Source organism: Falco cherrug, chromosome W (genome assembly GCF_023634085.1).
Source record: "Falco cherrug isolate bFalChe1 chromosome W, bFalChe1.pri, whole genome shotgun sequence".
In the NCBI taxonomy this organism is placed as follows: Eukaryota; Metazoa; Chordata; class Aves; order Falconiformes; family Falconidae; genus Falco; species Falco cherrug.
This window is the reverse complement of record NC_073719.1, coordinates 15923569-15951083: the sequence shown is the minus strand read 5'-3', so window position 1 is coordinate 15951083 and position 27515 is coordinate 15923569. Positions and strand designations below refer to the sequence as shown.

At 43.5% G+C, this 27515-nt stretch overlaps 1 protein-coding gene across 1 annotated transcript in view; it reads right to left on the bottom strand.

Annotated features, from left to right (window-relative positions):
* Window positions 1-1320: 1320 nt before the first annotated feature.
* LOC129734644 (ankyrin repeat domain-containing protein 26-like) overlaps window positions 1321-27515 on the bottom strand; it is a 51441-nt gene continuing 25246 nt past the window's right edge. Inside the window, 20 exon segments of the mRNA XM_055698279.1 lie at window positions 1321-1611; window positions 3102-3147; window positions 9611-9842; window positions 10601-10836; window positions 11518-11799; window positions 13667-13808; window positions 14224-14336; window positions 15024-15977; window positions 17162-17308; window positions 17755-17938; window positions 20095-20308; window positions 22241-22379; window positions 22610-22643; window positions 23626-23775; window positions 24616-24854; window positions 25674-25954; window positions 25957-26178; window positions 26181-26484; window positions 26487-26528; window positions 26530-26616. Coding sequence (XP_055554254.1) covers window positions 1463-1611; window positions 3102-3147; window positions 9611-9842; window positions 10601-10836; window positions 11518-11799; window positions 13667-13808; window positions 14224-14336; window positions 15024-15977; window positions 17162-17308; window positions 17755-17938; window positions 20095-20308; window positions 22241-22379; window positions 22610-22643; window positions 23626-23775; window positions 24616-24854; window positions 25674-25954; window positions 25957-26178; window positions 26181-26484; window positions 26487-26528; window positions 26530-26616 — 4197 coding nt within the window. The 3' untranslated portion in view covers window positions 1321-1462.

The window sequence follows — 27515 nt, the reverse complement described above, 5'->3', positions numbered from 1 at the left end:
ATAAAACAAAGACATATACTAGATGACAAAGTTTATTAAATTTCAAGTTGAAACAGAATATCTGAATTAAATACAGTGCATTAACTTCACAAATATGTATTCATATAAAAAGGAACAGCGTCACAGCAACATTCATTGCTTTCCTCACTGCCTGTTAACCCAAGTCCTTGAATTAGTGGGTAAAACCCCCAAATTTTTCCAGTCTTAATTGATCTCGGGACAACCACTCTTCCTTTCCCAGAACTGGGACTTTGTTCTATCATCTTCTGATCACTACTGACTTCTGTGCACAGGAAATGACAACGCAGATCTTCAGTAACAGGTAACTCCCTGAAATAAGTAAACCTGCTTCTTTTATTGACACAAATGTCCCAGAACACTGGCTACCATCTGGGCTACAGCCACCACATCATCAGCTGCTAGCAGCAACAAAAAGATTGGCTGCCCTATCATACAAGGTTTGGAAAGTACTGAGGAGACTGGAAGTTAGTATTTTAACATTCATTTTTCCCGCACATGAAGTGTTTCAGGTACAGCGCAGCTGCTGATGTAGTAACTGGGAATGTCTACAGCTGCAGCGGCCTTTAACACAAACCCCACGATGAATACCGTGAGGGGCCACGGGCACAAACGGAAACACAGAGGGCTGGGGCTGAACGTCAGGAAATGCCTCTTTCCGATCAGGGTGACTGGGCACTGGCACAGGCTGCCCATGGAGGCTCCATCCTGGGAGATACTCAAAAGCCAGCATGGTCCTGGGCAACCAGCTCTGGGCGGCCTTCCCTGAGCAGGGGAGCTAGAACGGATGACCTCCAGAGGTCCCTTCCAACCTCACCCGTTCCGTGGTCCTGTGATCCAAAACAAACATACCAAACCCACCACGTAGCTCTCTCTGCACTGCTACACACTCACAGTAATGTTAAACCTAAGGCGCATAAGGTGACAGCAACGTGAAGTGCCCCGTCCTCCAGCATGACCACTGGTAAAGATTTCACTTTATCGGCAGAAGCAGTCACGGCATCTGGACTGAAGCAGCAGGCTCAAATCACATCAAATGATGTCCTAAGCATTAAAGTAACACTGGAAACATTAAAAACACACAGGGTGAAAGGATTAAGCAGAACAAAGGGAATGCTTTTGTTAAAACACAGAACATCAGTGGAGAAAAAATAATGCTTCTACGTTGATAAGAAACATTTTGACAATCCTGTCAAGCTCAAGAATCAAGGTGAGTCATTCTGCTAGTCCGACAAAAATAGGTGTGCTTCTTATGGCGAGTGCAAAATAAAACACCTATGCATCAATAAGCCAACAGGCAAGTGCAATGTGCTTGACATCCATTTAATAGAATTCACATTCGGACTGCAATAAACACATTTGCACATCTGAACTGTGGGATGAGAAACTATAGACGCACTATGTAAACAAAATCCTTTCCGGAGCTTTTTTCCCAGCATTTTGTTCAAATCAGGTAATTTTTGGTTAAAACATCACGGTACTCCTGTACTGCCCTGCAAAGGGGATCCTGGTCAACGTGGATACTTTTTGAAGATCCATCAGAAAATACCACGGGAGAAGCTCCAGCAGATCCAGCTTCAAGTTCAGCAGTGGCTAGGGAGAAGAGAAACAAGATTCCGGTGTTGCTTTTACCCTAGACAGGGCCAAATCAGTCACTATAAAAACATTATGGATAACTGGAGAGACTACAGTCCAGAAAGAGATTTAAAAACTTCCAAGGGATCGTAACAATCAAAGGGCTAGGCACAAAGGGAGAAACAATCTTTTTCCACATTTGCCTACCAGTCAACAGTATTTCTAAAGCCAGCGAAAGAAATTCTATAGGCTACACATTGAACATCTTCAGGGAATCCACAAATGACTCCTGCTTACACCAGTGCTAAACTGAGCCCCCCTGCAGACCTCTCGAACCTCCAGTATCTGTTTTCCTTGAATGTTCAAAGCAGTGATTTATTGGAACTCTGCTCCTAAAAACCAGCTTCTGCCTTCTCTGTGACAAACTTAAAAAGAATCCGCCGGTGAAAACGCAAACACCTTTGCAATGCAGTCAGGCCAGGACAAGTCTCCTAGCCTGGCACTTTCTTTGAGGGGCGTCTTTGTAACTCACCCTGGCAAAACCCTCTTTCCTCCACAAAAACACATACTCAATTGACGCAAGCCCACCTTTACTGTTCTTCTCCAGCCACGTTTTTCAGACAAGGTCCTGAAACCAAGCGCACTCTATGACACCTAGCAGACGCACAGTCAGGTTCAAAATGCACACGGATGAAATGCAACGGCTTTGTGTCCATTCGGACACATGGAACGAGCTGTGAAGCTACAGCTGAACACTCTCTGTATTACCAAAAGCATGCAGGAACAGAAGGAAATTCTCGCAGGGGCTACCTGCTTTGAAATAGCACCAGTCACTGCAAAGCAAAGCAGTGACTCTGGAGGAACGACTACCCTGAAATAGGTGGAATTCCTCTTTGGACACCTGGCTTCATCATGCTATGTGTTAAAAGCATTCAACTCATCTTATGTTTGCCTAAGTGCTACTAAATAATTTTTTCCTAAAGAAAGGGTATCTTTCATCACTGATTCTATTTTCCTTGCTTATTCAAAAAAAGACTGCCACATCTAAGCTACAAATACAAGCAATGAATAAGAAACAGCAAAAATCAAGGTCCAACAGCAGAGAATGTGCACGGTATGATTTAGTGCGGAATGCAACTGATGCACATGGAAGAAGCAGTGATGGCTGAAGTCTATAAACATCTTCTCTCAGGGCTTCTTTTACGTTTGATGTTTGTGCTCAAGGATTCACTCTAGAAAAACGTGACTTCAGCTTAAGCCAAGAGCCACCCGTGTAGAGGAAGTGGGTTAGTTTTCTCTGCACTTGTCTTTTTCAGGCAACTGCATAACATTCTACACAATCTTTTGGTAAGCAGGAAGTTTTCACATTCAAGTCTAAACTGGAAAGCTAGCAGAAAAACCTCCCTGTGCTTAGCACAGGAACTTGACAGCTTTCAAGCCATTATGTTCAAGAGTTAGGAACACTCCTCTTTTTCCTTAAAAATGCCCCTAACATAGCGACACATTACCTTGTTTAAGTTCTTTAGCGATTCTTTCATCTAGTTCCTGCCGTACCTAGAATTATACAGAAAATATAGTTAATATTTTAACAGTTACGTTTTTCTAACGTTAAACTTCTAAAACATTCTTAAAACCCACACATAATGAGAGAAAACCTAAAAATATAATTCCAAATAGACACATCTTGGTTTGGGGTTTGATTTCTACTGAAGAGAAACTTTTGGTCAGTCGGGCTGCAGCTGCCTCATTGCTCAGCAACGTTAACAAAACAATTTGTAACTCGCCAGCTGGATTATTACTGGGCATTTAACAAAATACACAGGAAGAAAGCAAGAAAGCCTAGCGCAGTTATTGCGGTGAAGGTACGGCTGAAGTTTATCATCAAACACACGAACAGAACGTCAGCTACACGCCGAGATATGTACAGATGCCACCCACAGGGACAAATCAGCCAGTTGAGGCTGGCTTCTGCAACTTCACAGAGAGAAGGGCTGCACCAGCAGCTGCTGCAGGATTGACATACACCATTTGTATAGAAAAAAGCGTGTGCCAATATTCTTCTTTTCTCCACCTTAAGATGGGAAATTGAAAGAGCTCCTACAGATGATGCCAAAACTTTTATTGTTATTGCAAATACCATGACACACATTTATAAAAATATAAAAGCACACACAATTTTTTCTTGCAAACTGTGTACTAAGACAGACAACCGCAGCTACAGCTTCTACGCAGCGAGTGCTGTGGGGTTTATTATGTAGCTGGAATCAGCCTGGATCACTGCAAAGGAGCACTTACGCCTCTTCTCCCCTAGAAAGTGGGTATTGTTACCAATTAAGTTATTCTCACTTATGATTCTGCCTTCAGAAGCCTTCACAAGAAGGAATCACATCTCTTAAATTAAGAGTCACAGTCCAAGCGCTATATGCTGTTGTTTACATTTGATGATACTTGCTACTCCTACATTTTTCCCATCAAATTTGTGACACACAGGAGTGAATTTCCAAACGGATACCATACAGCTTCCAGGGCTACGATGGCCATGAAGATGCTGCAGGGCTTGGACCTTGTGAGCTCTATGGAGAGGCTGAGAGCTGCAACTGTTTCTTTACTGGAGAACAGGAAAGCTCAGGGGGACCTTATCTATGTGTATAAGTACCTGGTGGGGGGAGTACAGAAGATGGAGCCAGACTCTTCTCAGCGGTGCCAAGCAAAAGAACGGGAGGAGAATAGGCACAAATCCAGATAGAGGAAATTTTAACATAAGGATTTTTATAATTATTATTTCTTAAAAAATTGTAAGCATGGACAGCCACTGGAACGAGTTGCCCAGAAAAGGTTGTGGCGTGTCCATCCTTGGAGCTGTATAACACCTGGCTGGACAGAACAGTGAGAAACCTGCTACGGCTGACCCTGCTTTGAGCAGGGGTGACGCTGGACTAGATCATCGCTAGAGGCCCCTTCCCCTCACTCCTTCTGCGACTCTCTTGATTTTAGTACTGAATTCCTGGGGGAAGAACCATTTATTTTATGAAATGAGCAGACCCACCTAGCAGCGTAACAACAACAACAAGAACGGAAACACTGCACAGGGTACTCAACAGGACACAGAGAGCAAGAGCCTCAGGAAGGAAACCACTCTGCTTACCCTCACAAGAGGAGCAGTAACAGGCAGTAACTGCAAGGGTCAAAGGAGCGGGGCTGTAAACCAGCGAAGCGGAGGGAAGGGCTCTCTCTCCAGGAACACAGGGAAAGCTGGGACCAAATTCACCGGATCCTGCAGGAGAAGCACCCCTCCGTGATACTTCATTGAAATACTCTGTGCCAACAGAGCCGCATGAACAATGGAAAAGGACCCCCCAAATCTCTAATTGTTTTCCAGCAGGTACAAGCAGAAGCAAAATCCCGGACGAGACACAGGTAACAGAGAAAAGCAGGAAAACTAATGCCTAGACCAAAATACGGCCCAAAGCCAGGACCAATCCCAAGCAAATAAGTAGCAGTTGAGGTGTTAGAAGAAACCACTTTCCCTCGTTTCTGGAGTCTTCACAATGACTAAAAGGTCCACAGGACTCTCCGCAACATGTACGAATCAATCAAGAGAAGAAAAAGATCTTGTTTTCCTCTTATTCATTCCATCAACGTCTTTGTGATTCTCATCCGTGTCTGAGGGAAGAGAAACAGGCGGAAATAAAGCCAACACACTGATTTCTGACAAGGGAATGAACGAAGAGCCAGGCAAAATACACCTCCGAGGACCTTAACTTGCCTCCACTTTTCTCCTTCCCCCCAAACCCCTGGGAAAGGCATCACAGCCGAGTGTCCCAAACCTCCTGAGCAGGTACTTCTCACCTCACTGCACACCTCTTCAGGCGGTAACACACCAGGTGTTCATTTGCAGCAGGCACCTTCTCAACAGTTCTTTTTCAGAAAGTGGGGTTGACTTACTACTTATCCACACAGGCTGCTTTAGCGCAGAGTAAGCTGGGTCCTGTAAGACTCCGTGAGATGATGCTCAACTTCAGAACAGTACTGGTACTCCAGACACAACTGTTGTGACCACCAAGAACTTTTTGAATACCAGAACTGGCAAGGAGGGTAAACCAGCCTACTCCCAGAGCTCAAAGAAGTTCCATTGTAACAGATTAAATCCATAGTCTATCATCTCACAGATGGTTAACTACCACAGAAGCCATTGCATTACAAACACATAAAGCAGAGAAGTCCCCTGCAGCAGTCATTCTTTCCCTTGGACAAACTAAAGTTCAAAATATGCGCAGTGTTAGGAAAATGTGAATACATCAGTAAGTTTTAATCAAAACCTAAGAGCATAAATAGACAACATTTCCAGTATAAAAAAATACCACCCAATATTAAACAATGCTGGCTGCAAACCCTGCCATGTATCTGGCTGCAGAGAAGAGAGAGACGGGCAGGTTTTTGATGAAGGAGCTGAAGAAGAAAGAAAAATGGCCTTAAGTTCACAGGTCTTCAGCGAGAAACAAGAACGTGGCCTACATGTAAATGAAGAAAGTAAAAAAGCTAACAACAAAGACCGCTACAAGAGTGCAGAAAGCCAAATCAGAAACGGAACAGAAATTGAAAGATGAAGTAGGAAGCAGACATTTCCCTTCCCACATTAAACTGGTTTCATTTACCCACCGATTCACCCTGGTTGCAGAGTTCACTGCTCTTGTCTGTCAAGACACCCATGTTCATTTTCACCAGCCTTTGGCACAGCTCTTAGGATTTAAGCTTGACATTTGTTAAACCTAACAACAGGACTCCAGTCCCAAAACCTCCTTGCAGCACTTGCAGGAGACATTCCTTGCCTTAGGACTAAGGGAGCAGGTCTGAAATACTGAATTGCTAGTTGCTACGGTCACTGTCTAATGACATGCACAGAATTTGTCAAGTACTTGTAATTTATTCCACATCACTGAAGCTCTAATAAAAATAAAAACCACCAAAAAAACCTGAAGACATTTGCATGGGATTGGGATTCTGCTGGTTAATAAGCTTGTGCCAATATGAACTTTTTGGTATTTTTAAAGATCCTTTTGCACTTCAAGGTGATTCTTTTCTGTCGCGTATATATTTGATAAAGGGGAAGGGGCTATACTGTAATGGAACACATTTCTTTATGCTTTTTTAAGAATAACATGCTCTGTTTTTGCTGAACTTGCGACATGACCATCTTCAACATGTACGGCTCTATGTGTAATCACTGATAGTCATGCCTCATGTTTAGGAAAACGGTGCAATCTTTCAAGCCTTTGAACACCAAATTCCTTAGTTAAGTCTAAAGAAGAAACTGTGTCCACTTGCTAGTGGAGCACTCCTTCCTCTTGTCAGCATCATTTACCAGTGTTTCTTCCAGCAGCTGCAGGACCAATGAACACCATCATTCTGAATAATAGCAGTGTGAACTATTTTCACCTCTTTGCCCCTGAAGCTATTTCAAAGCTTCTGCACAAACGAAATGTACACAAACATCTTCCTCTTCAGAATGGCTGGCATGTTCCCTACTTCCAATAGCCCTTCTCACCTTGAGGAAGCTACTACAAGGAACACCAAATCTGCAGAGAGCTTTGACTAAAAAAAGCGGTGCAAAAGGACTGCCTGAGGCACACTGCAATTTCAGCTTCTTAACTCGCTGTCATCTAGAGCTTCAGTGGCAGAAGCATTTGTCATCTCCAGCCAAGGCAGCACTGCGCATCCTGAATTTAAAGGCAAGGCAAATTCTGTAGAAGGGAACCAGGTTAGTGGGAAAACAAAGCTGAGGCATAACTGAAGTAAACAGTGAAGTGAAGAAAAGGCTTGGAGTCAGAGAAATTCTTCTGCTTTGAAACAGTCTGGTGAACAGACAGAATACCAGGCGGCACAACCAGCAAAGCATTTCAAAGTAGACTAACACTATAATCTCTGATTTCTTCCCTCATGCTCCAACTTGCCTCCTGAATGGCACGGGACCCCTGTGGAAATGACTGCACAGACTGTGCATCTGGTGATTTTGCATTTGGAAACTGATTGAGATTTGCCACCCATTATTGTATGCAGAGGGATACATGCAGTTTTTCCCTTTTGTTACTTCCTGACTTCAAAGTCTTACGTTCCAATTCAATCCTCTTTTCTCAGATGCATGCTATGCACGTGACATACTGCACCCGACTGAGAAAAATTAAGCCCGCAGTTCTAAGCGAAATACTCACTTAGATGCACGCCCTCCAGCAACTACTGCACCTCTGAGAACTCAGTTCCTTTCTTCTGAAGGACTCCAGAGAAGATCAGGTTTTAAGACTTCCCTGAATACACTGAACGTCAGGTGACTTGAGGCTACAAGCAGCGCCACTACAATTAGTCTCAGTTGTTCCCCAACTGGTGATTACAGGAAGAAATATCATAAAGAGATGTGCAGCTGGATTTAGTAACAGGGAGGTTATTCTTTTTTTCCTGTTTCTTCTTCAAAAAAAGAAACCACAACTGTTAAACCCTTTTCTTTTAAACTAGGACAGCTTTTTTCCTAGAAGCGGGATGGTTTCCTCCTTTGCCTTTTTCTTCTTGTAACATCTCGCTCCCATCTCTCTCTCATTTTCCCCTGCCCTCACTTGCTCCCTGCTCCCTGTCCCTCTTGTTCCCTTGTCCTGGCTTTCTCCTTACTTCAGTTTTGCAGTGGATCCCTGAATTTTGCCTCCTTTCTGCTGCTTGCGTGCCGAATAATCCCTGCAGATGGTACAGTACTAATTGCCTCCCATGTTCTTTATGCAGCGTTATGTCCACCCCTCTGACACAAAAACCACATTCGCAACGATACAGAAAAGTTCATCTCTAACTGCCGCTGCTACGCACTACCTACACACCGCTTTGTCCATTTTTGTTTTGTTGTTTGGTTTGGTTTTTTCTTTTTCTTAAACCAGGCACAGTATGCAGACACGCTATTTAAATGGATTCTTTCCAGTGTAGGTGGGACCAGCGAACCGAGACAGACTTAAAAGTGAGCGAATGCTTCTCACATCCATTCAACAACAGAATATGCGAGGGACAGACACTGACTGAACAGGCAAGCTTGCCCATGCCTCAGTCCTATGCTAGGTGGGAAACTGATTACAACGACTGACATCTGGTTTCCAACTCTCATGATATCACGTTTACCATTCTGTGAGGGATGTGCTATCATGCTGACTGCTAATTACAGGGCATACTTTGACCAGAGGTACGCAGAGGTTGCAGCTTTTGTACAAAATCAGAAAGCTCTGTAGACTTCCTGAGGAGCAGTTACATATAACACCACATAGCAGGACCCCCCAAAACAAATGCCTCCTATGCACAGCATACGTCCCGCACTCCAGTGAGAAGTTACGTGTCCTGTTCATGCCATCCTACTTTTGAAGCATCCCTTTGTTGGTATTGCACTAAAACAAGTTCCGGTGAAGAAACTGCTAAAATGAAGATCAGGGAAGAAGGAAAAGGTGTCTCAAACAAAGATGTCTGATGGGATTTTGCACTCATCATGAAGTTAGCTGTTTTAAAAAAGGTCATCCACAGAATGGCTTGGGTTGGAAGGGACCTTAAAGATCATCCAGTTCCAGCCCCCCTGCCATGGGCAGGGACACCTTCCACTAGACCGGGTTGCTCCAAGCGCCACCCAGCCTGGCCTTGAGCACTGCCAGGGATGGGGCATCGGCACTAAATTTTACTGAAGAGCTTATTTGGCAGCTTCCTATGCCACAGTATTCTTTATCACAGTTTCTCTTGCAAAAGAATGTTGTTACGCAGTCCATCATTTAGATCTCAGTATTTTTTGGTCTTTGAGCACTTCTGGAAATTTGTATAACCCTGATGACCAAAAGTCTTCGTTTCTACCACCTAGTTGTGTACTGTTTTGATGAGCAATTTGGTTTGGCATATTAGAGCATATGGTTTGGAACTAGAAATGGATTCTAACTTTAGACTGAAAAGCACAACCTTGCTTACAGATACTCTTCAACACTAGTTGAGAACAGTATTTAAAAACGCTTACCTTAGCCACATAGGCTTCAACTCTGTTTCTTGATGGTAACGTATTCCCGGTCGGGGTTAGGAAGCTTCCTCCTAGATTTAGACTTCTATTCAGTGCCGGATTGTTGCTAATATGTCCCAGTTCAGTTGAATACAGAACTGGACCACTGACAGCGCTGCTTGCAATTAAAGGTTTGCTTCTATGGCACTCCTGAAGGAGCTCAGCGTTGGCTTCTGCTAGTCTCTCATTAGCTCTGAAACGTTCAGAAGCATACAAAGAATTATCTTTGGTAATAACACTTCCACAAAGTTACCCTCCAGGTCTTTGACTATTATCTGACTTCGGAAAGTGGAAGGGATTAAGAGAGTCCAAAAAAATCTCCATAACTGGATCTGGGGGTTTTCTGGAGAGCCTATTTCTAAGTAGTCACTCTACCTGCAAGAAGCAGCAAGAGTTAACCAATACTTTGGACTTCTCAGCATTAAGGCCTCAAAGCAGTCTGTGCACACCGTGGGTTTACATAGCTTTTTCTGAAAGGTACATCACCTGCGTAAGAACTCTGGGCTACCCTTCCCTTCCCAAAGAAAGCTGAAACCTATGACATGCTGCTAAAACGGAAGCCAAAAGATTTTTGTTGTTCTTCTTCATAGCATCAAATGCCGTTCTCTGAAGGGCCTATCCTTATTCAAGCAGTAAAGGACGTGACATTCTCTTTTCTGCCATACTTAGAAGAAGCAGCGGAGATTAGAGACTGGCAAAAAGGCTGCCTGTTAAAACAAACTCAACTTCAAAAATATCCTATTAACGCCCATGATCGGTGGTGTTACTGCTGGAACACTGAAGAGAAGCGAAGATAGTTCCAATGAACAGGGGGGAGCCTTAAGGTACTTTCATCACAAATATGCTACCTTATGCATAATGCTGACCAGATGTAGAAAAGGTATTTAATGAAGAAAACTGCTTGAGGAAAAAGTAGTATCTTATTATCACCCCAAAAGAGCAGGGACTTACCTTTCCAGTTTTTTTGCTAGGCACCTTCCATTTTTAACTTCCTCCAGATACAGGTCTTTGTACTTTTCCACTTCTGCCTGTGCGGATTCTTTTTGAAAAGTACTGTCTCGCTGGGTATTTTTTATCCTGTCTAATTCACGTTCGAGGTCTCCAATTCTGTGTTCTAGCTGGCTTGTCAGCAAAGCATGACGACTGGCTCTGATTTGTTCTAATCTGTCCTGGGAGGCTGCCTGCATCTGAAGTAGATACACACTTTCAACCACCGCAAAGAAAAAGAGAACTCTCCTCGCCAGTCAATTGCACGTACCCAGTTTCAAGGGCCCAGCTCTATTCAGCGAGGCAACTGTGCCTCCTCACTGCCATCAGCGACCAGGGCAGAACCCTGGAACTACCACACTGAATGATTCTTTTCATTCAGAAAGAACCCCCATCTTAGCACTATTACTCATCAAAGCTACTGATGAAGAAACACTATCTCTGTAGGACAGGGCATAGCATTCCTCAAAGAAATTATGGAGATGCCGCACCCCCAGCCCGCACCCTGCAGCTTTGGTGACTTCTTTTCTGAGCGTTGCCCCTTGTGCAATGACTAAGGAAGATGCGTATGCCTGGCTGTGACAACTCTAAGTTGCAATACCCATTCAAGGATAAACAATGAGAACAAGACCAGTGGACAGTGATACCCCTCCAAGAACTGCAAAATGAAAATCCACACCTTGGGCAAGTTTTTGATTCAGGGCCTGCAGGCACACTGCACGCACATGAAAGCATCTTGCCCAACCATATTCCCTTCTCCCACTGCCCTTCAGGAAAAACAGAAGTACAGCGTAACACATGGAATCAGGCACCACCACCACCCCTAAAAATGACAACCAAAACAGAAGTCTATAACAGACACACATAAGAAATTAACTTACCTGCAAAATCAGGTTGACTTCTTGCAGTTTTTGTCTTATTTCTTGTGCAGCTCGTTCTTCCACCTCTCTTTTGTATTGTTCTATTTGGCTGCGATCCACCATGTTAGTCTCCATATGGTGTTTGAGATTAGCCACCTCTTCTTTCAGCTGGCTTTTGCTCTTCTCCAGTTCTTCATGGTTCCCACGCATGGTGGACAACTCCTCTCGCAAATCATGATTTTGTGCTTCTAGCTGCATGCCTTTTTTAGACTTTATCTCCAGCTGCTGGGAAAGTTCATCAACCTGTACGCAGGAAAGGGGAAAAAAACCAGGGAACTCAGAGGGATCTAAAATTAGTCAAATCTGTGAAAATTGGTAAAGGAGTTGGCCATCAACACTGTATTTACCATCTGCTGATTCAGTGTTAAAACAAAAGTGAAACCAGGCTCTTCTTTTAAAACAAGAACAGCTTTCACATAATTTCTGACAGCATTCCTCAGGTTCCCATCCTTCCTCAGTTCTGCAGTGGGTCACGGACCGAGAGGTACCAAACCAGCGGCATGACACCCGCAGGGCTAGGCTGAAAAGCACTAGGGCTATTCTTCTGTGAGGTGTTCATACGATCATAGGAAATCAAACACACCCATACCCAGTTACATCACAGCCACATTCTGGTTTCATCAGAAAAAAACCATGTGTCACGCTTCAGAGGAATTGTCACATGCTGTCACACGGTCAAAGCTTCGTCACAGAACTGACAAGACAAGAAACGGATACCCTTTCCTTCCATTACGCTAATGGATCTGGAAATAGTGGTTCAGAACACCGCTTTTACAGCAGTGGTGGCAGAAGACAGTCTCTTTAGGTCAAAGCTACGGTTTGTTTTCAAAAGATTTCCAGGAAATATCAGACTTCCCATAGGTCCCAATGGTCAACTACAGCTTCTATCCCCTTCTTTCCCCCCCCAGAAACATCCATTGTCTATACCTATTAACCATAAAACATGATATCCCATCCTCTTTTGTTTTTAAAAAAGTGGGGGAAACCAGCAGAGTCAACACTTGAAAGAGTCTCTAAAACAAGTAGAAACTTTACACTTATTTAAAATTGCCCAAACGTAATTCCATTCCCTGTCATTCAAAATAACTCTTCCAACAGGAACACAAACATGCTGCTAACCTGTGAACTAAAAATGAGCCACTCTCAAGGCAGTTGACTCATTCTACAATATCATCTTCTAAAAAGGAGCATAATTTTGAAACACAGCTACTTTAGCAACAAATCTCAGTAATGAGCGGAGAAGCAGATAAAAGGTTCCATGCTACCAAACAGCCAGAGCAACCTCAAAAGCGTTTCTGGGTCTCCAAGACCAGGAAAGACGGACTGAGTCAGCTACTAGTAAGCAATAAGTTACTGCAGTCATTTTTTCTGCATCACCTCACACTGCATTGTGCCCTGGGAAGCAAAGACACCATTCCGAAAAGCAAACCCCCACCTGCCTCCTGCTCAACTCGTGCCCGAGACAGGCTTCAGGGGGTGACCTTGGGCAAGGCCAACTGCACAGAGCTGTTCCGAGTGATGGTGGCGTTACCCCCCTCTTCCGAGAGGGAATGCATCCGTCGGAGCCCGACGATGCTGCCACGGCCTCAAGCTGCAGCCAGGCCTGCGCTGGGCCTTCACTGCTCTCAGCCCTGACCCTCACCCATGGACGTGACGGCCCAGTAGAACTGCAGACCTGCCCATCCCTATGGACCGGCCTGGTGATCTGCACTCTTGGAGCACTCTGCTTACTGTCCCCAGAACTCTTCTGCTCTTCTTGGTGAGAGCCTGTGGGGCTGATCCCCGGCCTGTGTGGTCACAGACCCTGCCAGCCTTGCTGTGGCTCTTGCTTTGCCCTTCCTCTGCACGACAGCCTGCCCTTGACGTGCCCTCGCAGATACTGCTGTGTACGTAACACTTCCATCTTTACCCTTAAGAACTACATCAGTATCACAGCCGTCTACTACTGTGACCATAGAGGGAACATCAAAAACCAGTCAAATCAATTCAGAAACACAGCCAAGAAAACAAAAGTCAAAATCAACAACATGAAAAGAAGTACGAAGAAAGAACAGAGGTTCCAAAAGAAAAACCACCACCACCAAAATAACCCAAACAAAGCAAAGCTCACCTTTGTTCTTAATCTGTCAGCTTCATTGACCATTTCAGAATACCTGTTCTTCATTTCTGCCTGCAAATTAAGCTGGGACAGTCCCCCTCTCTCCTCATACACCCTTAGTTTCTTCGTAGCTCTGCTCAGCAGCCTCTTCAACCTGCACAGCAAATGAGTCACAAAAACAATGAAGCAAAGGAACAAAACTGGACTTTTTCACATACTCTCATGTAAACAGCACAGACACCGCTTGCTTCATCTTTAACGTGCTTGACACACCAGGAATTACCAGGAAAAACCACTATTCCTGTGCCACATACACTTGGGGAGTCCAGATTTCACCTGAAAAGAGGAATGAAAGACTCCCTTTTTCCCAGGAGAACCGCAGGGCAACCTGCAGCTGCAGTTGTTTTGGCAGCTAGTGAAAACTAGGGGCTGATATACAGAAGTACCTTGCAAGAACTAGCACGAGGCCGGCATCTGCTCACAGTTAGGTACACCTATTTTTACACTAAAGTTTAATAAAACATGACTTCTACGCAGGGATACCTCTTCACCATGCTAAAAAGCCATACCTCTTACAGTCTTTCTGCAGATCGAGGTTTCTTTTCATTTCTTGGTCCAGACGTAGTTCAACTGGGTGTTTCAACTCTACCAGCTGCTTTCCTTCCTTTCTTTCACTCTCGCACTTTCAAAAGAGAAAAGAAAGATGTATCACACACACAGAGCACAGGAAAAATACCTACGTACAGTCTGTGCATCTAGCGTTCTCCACAGAGAAGCTGCCGGACGTCTCTATCCGTTAGCCACGTTCCACAGAATGGCATGGGACAGAATTCCTGAGGATATTCCATCCCTTCAGGTTTCACATCAAACAGACCAATACGTAACTACAGAAACAGATGCCCTCGCTGAAGCAAAGGCCATCCTCTTCTAGACATAACAGGTGGAAAAGATGCTGGAGAACACTTTTGGCAGTGCCTCTGCTCACAGTAGGGATTACGTAGGAATGCACTTCATGGGACAACACTGACCCATCTAAAGCTTTCATGGGATCTCCCACCAACCAGCAGGCAGGGGCTTCTAGAGGAATCTGATCTTTTGGAGTTCTTCAACATTTTATGAACTAAGTAAGAAGAATCACCTTTCCTGATCAAAGCTTAGACTTGGATACCTTTTTTCTGTTCTCTGCTTAGATCTGAGGACTAACATCCCGTTGGCCAAAACCTTCCGCAATTCCGAGAGAAACATAACAAACCAGAACAAATCGGTATTCTTTGGTCCCATGCACATAACATACCAGGTGCACTGTAGAAACAAAATAATTTCAAGAACGGACAAACTTTAAATTGTTCTTTCTAAGCATATCCTTTACCTCTCTTTCTACTTTGTCAGTCTCATATTCGAAGACTTGTTTCCTTAAATCAGTACTCTTGGCATTTAAATCCTTGTTCTGCTCTTCTACGAGATAAATTTGCTTTTCCCTATCAGCTCTGAGTTTGTTCAGAGTATCATTCAACCGGTCCTGCACATCATTCACTACTTCTTCTTTCATGATCCTCTTGCTCTGTGCATCTTCCAGCTGCTGACGCAGGAAGAGGTTTTCACTCTGGAGCTGGGCCAATCGCTCCTGCAAGGACTCCTGTTTTATTACAAGTTCGCTTACTGGATCTTTCTCAAGTTGTTGAGCACGATCACATTCCTTTGCCTGACGCTGGGCTTGACTTAACTCTTTTTGTGTCATTTCTACAAGCAAAGTTTTTTCTCTGAGGGTTTGCTCCAACTGGTGAAGCTCATTTTCTAGCCTATTAGCTTTGCTTTCAGCTTTGCACAGCTGCTGAGACAAGCTCTTGTTGGTTTCTTGCGTGTCGGAGAGGTCATGATGGAGCTTGCCTTGCAAGCGATGCCATTCATCACGTTCTCTGTGAAATCTTTGTTCAGCATCCTTTTCTGATGACCAATGACGTTCAAGTTCTTGAACAGCAGCATTCAGGCGGGAATGAAATGATTTGATTTCTGCCTCTAGTCTGTCTTTACTTTCGTTTGTCTGCTCAAGTTTGGAAGTCAGCACTGCAGATTCTGTCTTTAGGAAGTCCAGCTGCGCATTGTACTGAAGAACCGTTTGTGTTAATGCTTCCTTGTTCAGTTTAAGTTCCTTTTTGAGAGCTTCATTTTTTTCTTTCAAGGTCTCATTTTCCTCTAAAGATTTTCCTTCTTCCTCCTGGTGCTTAAGTCTTACTTGATTGATTTCTAGCCTTAGCACAGCAATCTCATCTTGTAGTAACTGATTCTTGTACAACAGATCCTTTTCTCTCTCAGTGTTGGATTCCTGAATGACAGGGAACATGAATAAAGAGCCAATTGGGAAACGAATCTACAAAAAAAGCTTCAGCAATAAACTGCATTTTAACATTTCTAATACTGAAGCGTGACTTCAAAGATGAAGTTTCAGGCAATAAGCTACTCTGTGAACCCACGCGCATGTACAATGTACGTACACAACGGAAGTGTAACATCTCCTTAAAACCTAAGTGAACATCCCAAACACACAATACCCCCTTAAACCTACAACCAAATAATAAAATTATTTAAAACATCTCAAGTGTAAAGCTTTTAAAATGACAGTGCTTTCTTGTATGTGCATGCCTTTATAATATTGCCTTTAAGGTTGAATTACTTGTGCTACAGATCTGATAAAAACAAGGCTAGAAAGGGTATTTTCCTTCTCAAATGTCTTCTGAACACTTATCCTTTTGTGTTACTGGAAGTTAGCTATAAAACTCAATCACCCCCAGAATGCAATAGTCCTGGATATTTCCTCTTTATTGTATGTGTAACTTTTTTCCACTTGAACACATTCACCCTACATTTATTGGGCAGCACAGCCAGGAACAAACGAGGCTTCCAAGCACTGCACATTCTTAGGAAATTCAGTAAACTCTTTTCAAGATCTTTTTTAATACAGTGTTGATGGTTGCTTTTTCTCCTCCAGTTACTCTAACTCCTACAGAGAGTTGAATTCATTGTTGATATTCGATCATAAAATTTCAGTATGTGGAGGTGGAAAAGAAAGGCATACTTGAAGTAAGTAAGTTCAATAAGGGAATAACTAATTAAAAAAAAAAAGCAATGGAAACACAAACACTGTCAAACAACTTTCTTCCTGGTCAACCTTGACATAGGTAGCTAGGTGTCTCGTTGCTAGAAACCCTAAAAAGTGATAATAAAATGTCTGTGAAATGACAAATAACAGATAGGTTACGAAACGGGGTAAATAGTGTGTTCTATTAGTTTCCGACTTGCACAAGTCATTCAGGTCCATACAGGAGTGATGCTGCTTTCCAGAACTTTTAAAGACATAAGAGAAAACAGGAAAGGTATTTACACAGTTAAGTTCCACTGGTAAGTTGTAAATAATCCGTCAAGAAACACGGAAAGTTATATAAGATTTATGATGACTTTAAAACAAACATGGTGAAATCTGACTTATTAGAAAAAAAAATATCTGCTTACCTCTGAATTTTTTCCTATAGATCTTCTTGTCTCTTCTTCTAGTTCCATTTGTCTCCCAAGGTGGTTGTTCAAAATTCCTTCTTGAAGGGCTCTGGCACTCTTTTCCTGAGAGCGCTGTGTCTGTGTTTCATCATGTTCCTCTTCAACCTACAGTAATACAACTGCTTGCATCTCGAGAAAAATCAGAGCTAGCAATACACCTTCCCACTCTCCCCAGAATACTTGAAAAGATTTTTGATTCCCCACAGCTATGATAATCCACCTATAAAGAATAAATTTTAATTTTCTTCTGAAAATATAAGAAGAAGAAATACAGGATGTTTTGTAGTAATTCAGAAAAAAGTCAGGCTTTGCCCGAAATACAAATGAAACCTAAATTCTGAAAAAGAAAAAAAAGGATTAATAAACTGCAAAGCCAAAAAAAAAAAAAAAGAACAGACCAATTGTGAACCAACTGTTCTCTACTGCCCTCAAAATTTGGCAATAGTTATCCAATGCCTCTTCCATGAACAAAGCCCCTCCTTCTCTAGGCATACTGGAATACAAGTGAAAAGAAGCAGAAAAGAAAGTGTTTAATTCATTATTTAATATACCCGTTTCAAGAGCTTTCTCAGTGTTCTTATCTCCATTTCTAAATTCCTTGAGTGTAACTCAAGTTTCTGTTTCTCCTCCCTTTCTTTACAATATTGATCTTCTTTCCTTTGGAGTTTTTCTCTCACTTTCTCACAGAGCACTTCTACTCTGAGTCTCTTTGCTTCTTCTTGTTTCAAAGAACACCTGGGATTTAACAGAGTATTTGAGAAACAAAAGCACTGATATAAAAGTAGATGTTCCACATGATGAACTTGCAGAGACAACTCAAACCATAAAAAAACTTAAATGTTTCCAGATTCCGTATTTTTACTGTACTTTTCAACTTTTTAAAGAATTCTAACTTCATTCCATTGTCCATGATATCAGTTGTACAAGATACGGAAATAAACCATTGATTGATGTACCAGTTTTCTGTAAGGTTACACAGGGAAATGCACACTAGTGTGTACACTTCTATAATAAAAAAATAAATCCTCTTCATATTAAAGCCATTGTGTTGAAAAAGGAGTTTGTTGTCTCATCGGATCAAAGCATCATAAACTTTTACTATGGTTAATATACATTTTCTTGGTATACTGAGGCTACATATTACGGATTCAGTGACTAGAAGCAATACTGGTGAATCAGCACGCCACTTATCTATGGCAGACCCAACAATTTTTCAGCAAGCCTTCTGTAAGGCTGCCCACAGACAGAACAAGCAGCTTCTATTTACTCCAGAAGGATGTCAGTGTTCAAAACCAGATTCAGAAATGCATGGGGTTTAAGCTGGATACGATTAAAACCAGTTTTAAACCTCAGTGGATCTACCTCTGGGAGAAACTACAGCAATTTCATTTTGAAGCTGATTTATAAGGAAAGCCTTATGGAAGGTCAGCTTCTTTACCAACTGAAACAATCAGCAATGAGCACTGACATGGTAAAAAACGGTCCATGGTGTGCCCACGGTACCCAAACAAGAAAGCAGCTTTGTGTTTGATCCTTATTTTGACTATTTTTTCCCATATACTTGCAATGATGAAGAAAAAAATAAAAACCAAGTACCAACGTAAGGAAAGAACTGCCAATTGAAAGCCTGCTTTAGAAATTCTGCAAAACAAGAATCAACCACCACTAAAATTACTTGAAAGACTGACAGAAACATTTGTATTTGAATGGCGTATATTGCAAGGAAAAAGCTTTACATATAATTTCTAGCGTAATTTCACAAAAAGTGTAACTTTTGAAAGTATAAATTTAACGCTGCTTGGAGAATTCACTTAGAATGAAAATACTACTTCTTTATACTTGACAGATGCTTGAGGATTTTGAACACCTGCTGAAGTCAAACCCAGGCCAAGCTGGGACAGGCCTCGTCTTCCTCGTACTCCCCTCCCCCGCGCTGGGAGGCCCAACTCCCCCAGGCCCAGCTCCCGCAGCCTCCCCTCACAGGGCTGGTGCTCCTGCCCCCGCACCAGCCCGGCATCTCCCTGCCGACCTCACACGGGCTGGGCAAGATCTCCTGGGCTGGGCGGCCAAAAACCGGACCCCGGGCTCGAGACACAGCTCAGCAAGCCCTGAGGAGGGGTGGGCACTCACTGCCCCCAGTGCCCTGGCACTGCTGCCCCCCAGACAGCCCAGGCCGCTGCGGGCCGCCCCAGCTGCCAGCTCACGGTGGCTCCTGCTGAGCTCGCTCTCTGCCTGGGCCGCCTGGCCCTGCTGGGCCAGCTCCCCAGCCACGCCATCCCACCGGGGATCACCACGAGGAGATCTCCCCTCCCAGGCCAGGGCTCTGCAGCTGTCCTTGCTCAACTGCCTACGGTGCCTGCTGGCCACCCCTGTCTGACGTGATGTCAACAGCGATGAGAAACCTCACACCTCCGGGTCTAGCTCAGGAGTGTGGGGAAAGGGGCAATCCCAAACTTGACCTTTCCAACAAACAAACAGGTAAGCAAACAAATGCTCTAAGCTCTGGTTTGACTTGCACTGGGTGGAGTTACCAGAAATCCTAGTATTATAGGCCAACTGAAGCCGCGAGGACAAAATGAAAAAAAAACCCAAAACCCAACCATCTCTCAAATCTCTCTTATAAATCCGATTTCCCCATACACACTCTCTTGTCCTCTTCTCTTGCTAGAAAACAAAGTTAAAACATCATCCAGAACATTGTACATGGAGCTGATATCCGGCCATTTTTCCCCTCTCACATTATGTACTTCATAGCATAACTGGCCCACGGGATTCAAAAAACCCAAACCCAAAAGACTGGAAACTTCTCACCCTGTTGCCCGCACCATCAGAGCCTTTTGGAATAAAACCACTGACAAGATAATACATTATCAGACCACAAGTTTACATACTTAAGGCTTTGGATGTCACTTTTCCATTCTGCTTCTTGGTGAGCCAATATGGATTTCAAATCTTGAGTCTTCTCCGCTCTGAACCGTGACTCCCTCTTTTCATCTTCCAATTCCCTTACTTCGCGTGAGAGAGCTGTATACCGATTTGTCCCACATTCTATTCTCTGTTCATATTCAAGAAGTATGTTTTGCAGTTTCAACAAAATAGCAGAACCTGCTTTGAGATAGAAAAGACACAAAGCTGCACAAATACTGCCCAATGTATAAGCTGTTCAACGCTTTGCTGCATTAGGTGCAGGTGGCAGGTCTCGGTAGTGGGAAGGTCCCTCTGAGAAGCAGCCAGGGGTCGCCCCGTGCTGGACATGGACGGTTTCGATGGACCCACCGCAGGGCACAGCTGAGCCTCTCAGCCGTGCTGGCAGCACCTCAGGAAAAACAAATGCAGGAAAGGGCGAAACGGGCAGAGAAGGGGAAAAGCATGTGAAAACCAGCCCCGCAAACGAACACCCAGGTCAGCGAAGGAGGAGGGAGAGGTGCTGCTCCAGGTGCCAGAGCAGAGATTCCCCTGCAGCCCCGGAGAGAACCATGCTGGAGCAGATACCCACAGCGCAGTGCTGCGGAGGACCCCGTGCCAGAGCAGGCGGATCCTTCCCGAAGGACCTGCGACCCATGGAGGGCCCAGGCTGGAGGAGATTTTCCCCAAAGGACTGCAGCCTGGGGGAGGACTCACACTGGAGCAGGGAAAAGGGACGAGGAAGGAGCAGCAGAGAAACTGCTACGTCCCGACTGCCGACCGCAGCCTCCCCGCGCTGCCTGGGGAGGTGGCAGGGAAGGAGCGCAGCAGAGCTTGAGCAGGGGGGGTGCCGACGTGTCCTTCTCAGGTTTGGGGTCTTTGTTTCTCACTATCCAAATGTATTTTAATCGGTGGAGTCTGTTTTGCCAGTGACAGTCACTGGGAAGTGACAGCCCTGCCTTCACACTGACCCACAAGCTTTTTCGCCCCATTTTGTCAAGGAGGGGCAGTGGCAGCACTGGGGGGGGAGTTTGGCCTTCAGCCAAGGTTAACACTTGCCTAATGAAATTTTAGCATAGTTTAAGAGCCCTAGTAAGTGATGCTTATGTTTATATAATGCCTTGTGCATATATGCAAGCATCTTGATTCCTGTTATACATTTATTTATTTATTATTTTTAAGCAAAGCCATTATTTTGCTGTACTCTTTGTCATTAGCTGTTGAGGGGTGTGCTGGTTGTGGCTGGGATAGTGTTAATTTTCTTCACAGTCGCTGGTACGGGGCCATGTTTTGCAGTTGGGCCGCAAACAGGGTTGGTAGCACGGGGATGTGTTCCTTATGGCCCAGCAGCGCTCACACAGAGCCAAGGCCTTTTCTGCTCCTCACCCCACCCCACCAGCCAGCAGGCTGGGGGTACGCAAGGAGCCGGGCCGGGACACAGCTGGGACAGCTGACCCAAGGGATGTGCCATGCCACGCGGCATCATGCTCAGCATATAAAGCTGGGGGAGGACGAAGGAAGGGAGGGACATCCAGAGTGACGGCACTTTGTCTTCCCAAGTATTTGTTATGCGTGACGGAGCCCTGCTGTCCTGGAGATGGCTGAACACCCGCCTGCCCATGGGACGTGCTGGATGAATTCCTTGCTTTGCTTTGCTTGCGTGCGTGGCTTTTGCTTTTGCTATTAAACTGTCCTCATGCCGACCCATGAGTTTTCTCACTTTTCCCTTTCCGATGCTCTCCCCCACCCCACTGGGGTGGAACAAGTGAGTGGCTGTGTGGTGCTTAGGTGTTTAGGTGTGGCTGGGCTTAAACCACATCAAGGGGATATAAAGAAGAAAAAGCTCTTGCTGACTTTTGATGACCCCATTAGAAGGAGCTGAACTGTACTTTGCAAGAAACTGCTTCTCCAGCTCTGACTAGACAGAGAACCAATGATAACGTAAGGCACATCGGCTGGTAATGCAGGCAACATCTCAGGTTAGGTGACAGTTTCACAGCTTTTGAGGGGGATCTCTAGTCACAAAGAGATACTATATCAAAATATGAAATTAAAATACTTAGGAGTGCCTACAAAGAAATCATGTTTTAAGGGGAACTTGTAACAGCTGAAGACAGAGACTTGAAAACATACCCGTATGAACCACGCTAAGCTCTTCCAACACCAGCATAGTCTCCTTGTAGGCTGAAGCTTCTAACCGGACATCCTCTGAAGTTGGGTCAGATGAGTGAGTTAAACCAGGGCCATCAGTTACTTCCGTTGGTATGCTGACCTACAAAAAATACAGTACTTTCTGTAATTCCACTGTCTAGGATTACAGACCATTACAAATGCAGGAATGATTCATTCTCTCCTTCACAGCCCACAGATTTGTCTCAAATACAATAAAGCTGCATACCAGCAGCAATCCGTACATCTGGTTGATCACTACATAAACACTGCTCCCATCTACGTGATTAAAAGTTGACAGAAACTGTTTATCAAGAACTTAGTTTACAGTACCTTGCTCTTTTCACTCCCAGTTGTTGCTGCAGGTCTAGAAAACAGAAATATATTTCAGTACTGGAATGCTTACATTGCAGTATGAATAATACCTGAAGTTCGTTTGAAAACTTCATTTCAGAAGTGAATTAAATGAAAATCTAGTATAGTAACTTCGCTAGATATAGATCAAGACTGAAACAATTATTGTGTACTATTATGTCTATTGGAAGGCTATTTTTTCCGCAAGATATTAAGCAAATAGTTGAAATAACTCTTCTCTCAGCTTCACACAAAGTGACAGAAATCTTACAGCTACAGACATGGAGCTATACGGTTACGTGCATTCCCTGTTTAACACCAGGGGTTTAGCTCTCTTCAGTACCGAGAATCCTTCTCCTACAGGTCAAAGAACTGTAATTTTGGATTCTCTGGTGTCCTGGGTCTGGCTGGGATGCAGCTTATTTTCTTCACAGCAGCCCACACAGCGCTGTGTGTTAGATTTCTGACCAAAACGGCGTTGATAACACACCAGATTTTTAGCTAGGGCTGAACAGTGTCAACAACTTCTCTTTCTCACTTTGCCACAACCCACACAAGTAAGTTCAGGGTGGGCAAGAAGTCAGGAGGGTACACAGCTGCAAGAGAAAAGGTGGAGCGGGGAGCAGGGCAAAAAATCCCGAGACACCTGCAGTGAAAGAGTGATGTTGCTTTTCTGTAAGTCTCGCCTCACCCTTTTTAAACACATAAAATACTTCTATGCCTGTGCACACACTCATGTAATTAATCAGAATTTGTGCACAGTGACCTTATCATTAACTTGGCCAGCATGCTCAAAGCACTCTAAACAAAAGCAAAGTGTTTGTCAACACAAAGTGCACCAGGTAGTGTGGTCACAAGAAAGAACAAGAATCTTCATATGCATCAGGTTTACAAAAAACCTCAACACACAACAAAAACCCAAACTTGCCTCTAGCTCTTAGGTCAACTTACATCATTAAGTAAGTTTTTGTTTTCAGCATTCCTTATATGCATACCTTCCTTCATCCTCAGATGTTTCACTGGAAGTGCTCTCATCCCGTACTTGACCATGATTGCCACTGGAAGAGCTCATCTGCTGATGAGCCTTCTGCTTTGAAGGCTGCCTTCTACTTTTCTTTGCAACTTTGGCATTCAGGGCCATTTTACTGCATTAAACAGAAAGGGGGAAAAAAAAAAAATCACCAAGTGAGTAGGCTTACAAAAAATATCTCTGTGAAACAGACGTAAGATGATGTCCAGAAACGACTGAGACAAAAAATATCTACTATAAAAACACAGACTTGACTGCAAAGATCGTGGAAGATACCCAAGTACTTAAAACACCTGCCCCTAGGAGTGGGGGGGACACGTGGAATCTGAGCTAGATCCAGGTTAAGCTGGAATACCCGTAATATCCATGTTACAGAAAGCATCTAGAGCAGAGATTCCTTTGAAGGACAGATAGGAAGAAACTCCTGCTTTAGGTTTACATAAAAATACGTGTGCCTTCTTTAGGCTTTTGAGATTGGTTTGGTAATATCATCTTTTCCCCTCTCCCGACAAAGGGCATATTAACTTAATGAAAAGGAAAACACCAACTGCACGGAGATCACTAAAATCACCTAGAAAAGGGAGTAGCAGCAAACCCCAAGTTCCTACTTTTCTTTTCTAGGTGGCCTTTTCCTACAAAAATAACTGCTTTTTCCAGTCTTCAGTTCTGGTTTTGAAGATGCATTTTGCCTCAGTATTGACAAGGAAAACACAGCAATTTGGGTGGGGGGTTTATTTTTTTTCCCCTTTTCTTTTTTGTAGAGCAGGCAATAAATTTGAATATCGTGAGCGTCGTGTTTTCTAAAAAGACATTTTCTTCACTTTTTGAGAAGCAGTGGACTACTCACTATGGCTTTCACCACTGAGGAAACTACTTCAACTACTACAATATTAGAAAACCTAAGACACTTACGTAGTACTACAAATAAGAATTAGAGATTATTTCCTTAGCTTACCATTTCATTGGCATTTTAATCAATTTTGAGCTCTCCTCAGATGAAAAACTCTTTTTGTCTTTTTCTTCTAGAGTGTTTTCATTCTCCATTTTCAAACAGTCATTCTTCCTTACAGTAATCTTTTCTTTCATTTGCCGACTAGTGATGTTGTCTGATGGTATATTTAATTTACCAAGACATTCCTGTTTTGCCACCGCCTGCACTTTTGAAATTCTTCGTTTGCTTTTTTCCTTCTCAACCTATAAAAAGAAAGTTAAGCTTCATGTATTTCTTAGTATTTCTAAAAGACAGAAACACCACATCCAAGACTGATTAATTCAGGGTTTACCCCTGAAACAATATAAAATTAGAGAAGCATTTTCACAAAATTATACTACAAAGCATATTATGTCATTGAAAGTACTTTGAATTCACTCATGATTAAAGATAACAAGAATACAGCCCTTAGAAAGAAAACAATGGCGTCTCTTAAAACATGAGAACAACAAAAAAGGGAAAGCATTACTGATGGACAAAGAGTTAGGAGGACTGCACAATGTCAGTTGGAACACCGCCAGAAAAGAATATCAAGTGGAACTGTACTGGGCTACTGCTCCCTGAACAAGGGGAGGAAAGAAAAAAAAAGATCCCAAACCCACAAACACAAATGGTTTCACAGGAAAGAGGAATTTTAGTGAAAGGCAATGAAGACACACCATGCAGATATCACAGCACATGAATTATTAGTCAAGACCCTGTTCAGAAGCTATTTTCATTCTTTGACTCAGAATCAGAACAGACAGAATTGTATGGATTTCTTTTTAAGGCAATGTAGTGATAACTACTTGCACTGGAACCAAGTGCCACCTACTGTTACACTGGAGCAATAATGCATTCCGTTTTCCAAAAATGGGGAAAAAGACAACTCTCCACTGCTCCCTTTGTTCACCAGTCACCTATTTCCATTAGAACAAAACCCAATTTGTAGGAAGCATCCTCCTTTAATGATGAATAGCTAAAGTGAACAGGACCCTTGATCCAGAGCGAGATTAAAGAATAAAGAGCAGCAGGTGAACTACCTCTTCTGGCAGCTGTACCTTCTCTTTCTCCAAAGCCAGGAATACTATTTGCAGCATTCCTACCTTACCCTTTAATCTTCCCGTATCTTGTTTTAGTTCTTCATCAAGATTCCTTTTCAGCATGACGTATGATTGCTGAGCATTTGCAAAAAGACTTCCCATTTCTGCTTCTCCTGTTTTGTTGATAAAGCAGTCCCTGGGATCATCATCACTAAATCCAGAGTCTTTTCCAAGTTCCCTCTCTGTTACAAAAAGTCCATTTTCACCACGTGGAGAAACTGTCTTATTGTAGGAATAATATTAGAAATGTCATCCAAAAGACTGGGTTTTAAGCTGTATCTCGGGGAGTATTCAGGACCTCCCACTACGTTTCTACTGCTTCCATTTGCTAGAGGCACCTTCGTATCATCCATATTATACGTGCAATCTTCTTCATCTGTACTCCAGGTATCTTCCATGTTTGCATTTCAGTTATCTTGATCAGAAAGGACACCAAGACTCGGATTACAGTTTCCATTTTGGGTACTTTTCCACCTAGCGTAAGTTTAATGTCTCCAAATTCACCTTTACTTTCTAAGCTGTTACTTGATTCTGTTGCATGAGATGAAACAACATGAGAACTCTTCAACTCGGCACTGAAGCCATCTTCTGACATTTCTTCCACAAGGGAAGGAGTTTTCCCAGTTTCATTAATTTCACCAAGTAGCTGCTTTAGTTCTGCTGTAACGTTTTTAAAACTTGTTTTCAATTCCCCCTTCTCATTTTCAACCCACATTCTTGCATCTCTTTCTTTCCAAGGTTTTGGACTTAGAACTGCTTGTCAGCACTGGGCAATTCCTCATTTTCTGCTGTGAAATTTCTGATGTGAAATTTCTGCCTTATCAGTGTGGTTTTCATGTGCTGTTTTTTCTATCAAGTTGATAGTTTCTAAAATATATTTATCCTTAAGTAAACAGGTACAGACAGAAAGATTATCAAGAAAAAAAATATTACAGTTGATCTATGCAACTTCTGTTGCAAACTCATCATATAATAGAAATAAGGCATTTTGAAAGCCATTTTTATAAGAACAATCAAGGGACGCTAAATGAAAGGTTCACTGCATCACCATCTTCTTAACAAGAGAAGGACTCAGAGACAACAGTTTCTTGGGTTAGGTTTGCCTAGGCATTAGGGTTGCTTTTACCTTTTAGCCTGCTGGCTTTCTGTAACTGCCGGCGCTTGTCACAGAGCATGTTTATTTTTCATGGTTTATTGCTGTAATACCGTTTTTCATTAAAACTGCCAACATTTTTCTCACCCACCCTCCTCCCTCCATCGCGCTCTACCGTCTGGCATTGCACAGTCCCCGGCCACCTAAGCTAACCCAACGGGAATGAACATGACAAGCTTTTTACCGTTCACCACACAGAGAACTGGCTAAGGGAGGATTATTTCTTCACCCAAGCTTCAGAAATAATAAATTCCACTCCAAGGTGCAAAGGAAAGGATTTATTAGGGAAACCTGCCTGCTCCTGCCCTCATCCCAGGAATCAGGAACCCAAGCTCGCAGGAAAACCGCACCACGCCTTAACCCTACCCAGCCCCCTCAAGTCCCTGTCCCCACGCTCTGTTTCTGCTTCTGCCCCGTGTCACAGTCCTGCCCACACGCCTCCTCGGCTCGTGCTGCCTTCTGAACAGGGCCTGCAGCCTTGGTGTCCCAGCGGGCTGAGACCGTCACGCTCCTCGCGCTCCTCTCGTCAGCCAGGCCCTGTTCTCCCGCGGCAAAGACCCCTCCGCTCACAAGAGGGAAGGAGCACCTCAGCCAGACACCACCTGTCTCACCCTCCCCCTTCCCAAGCT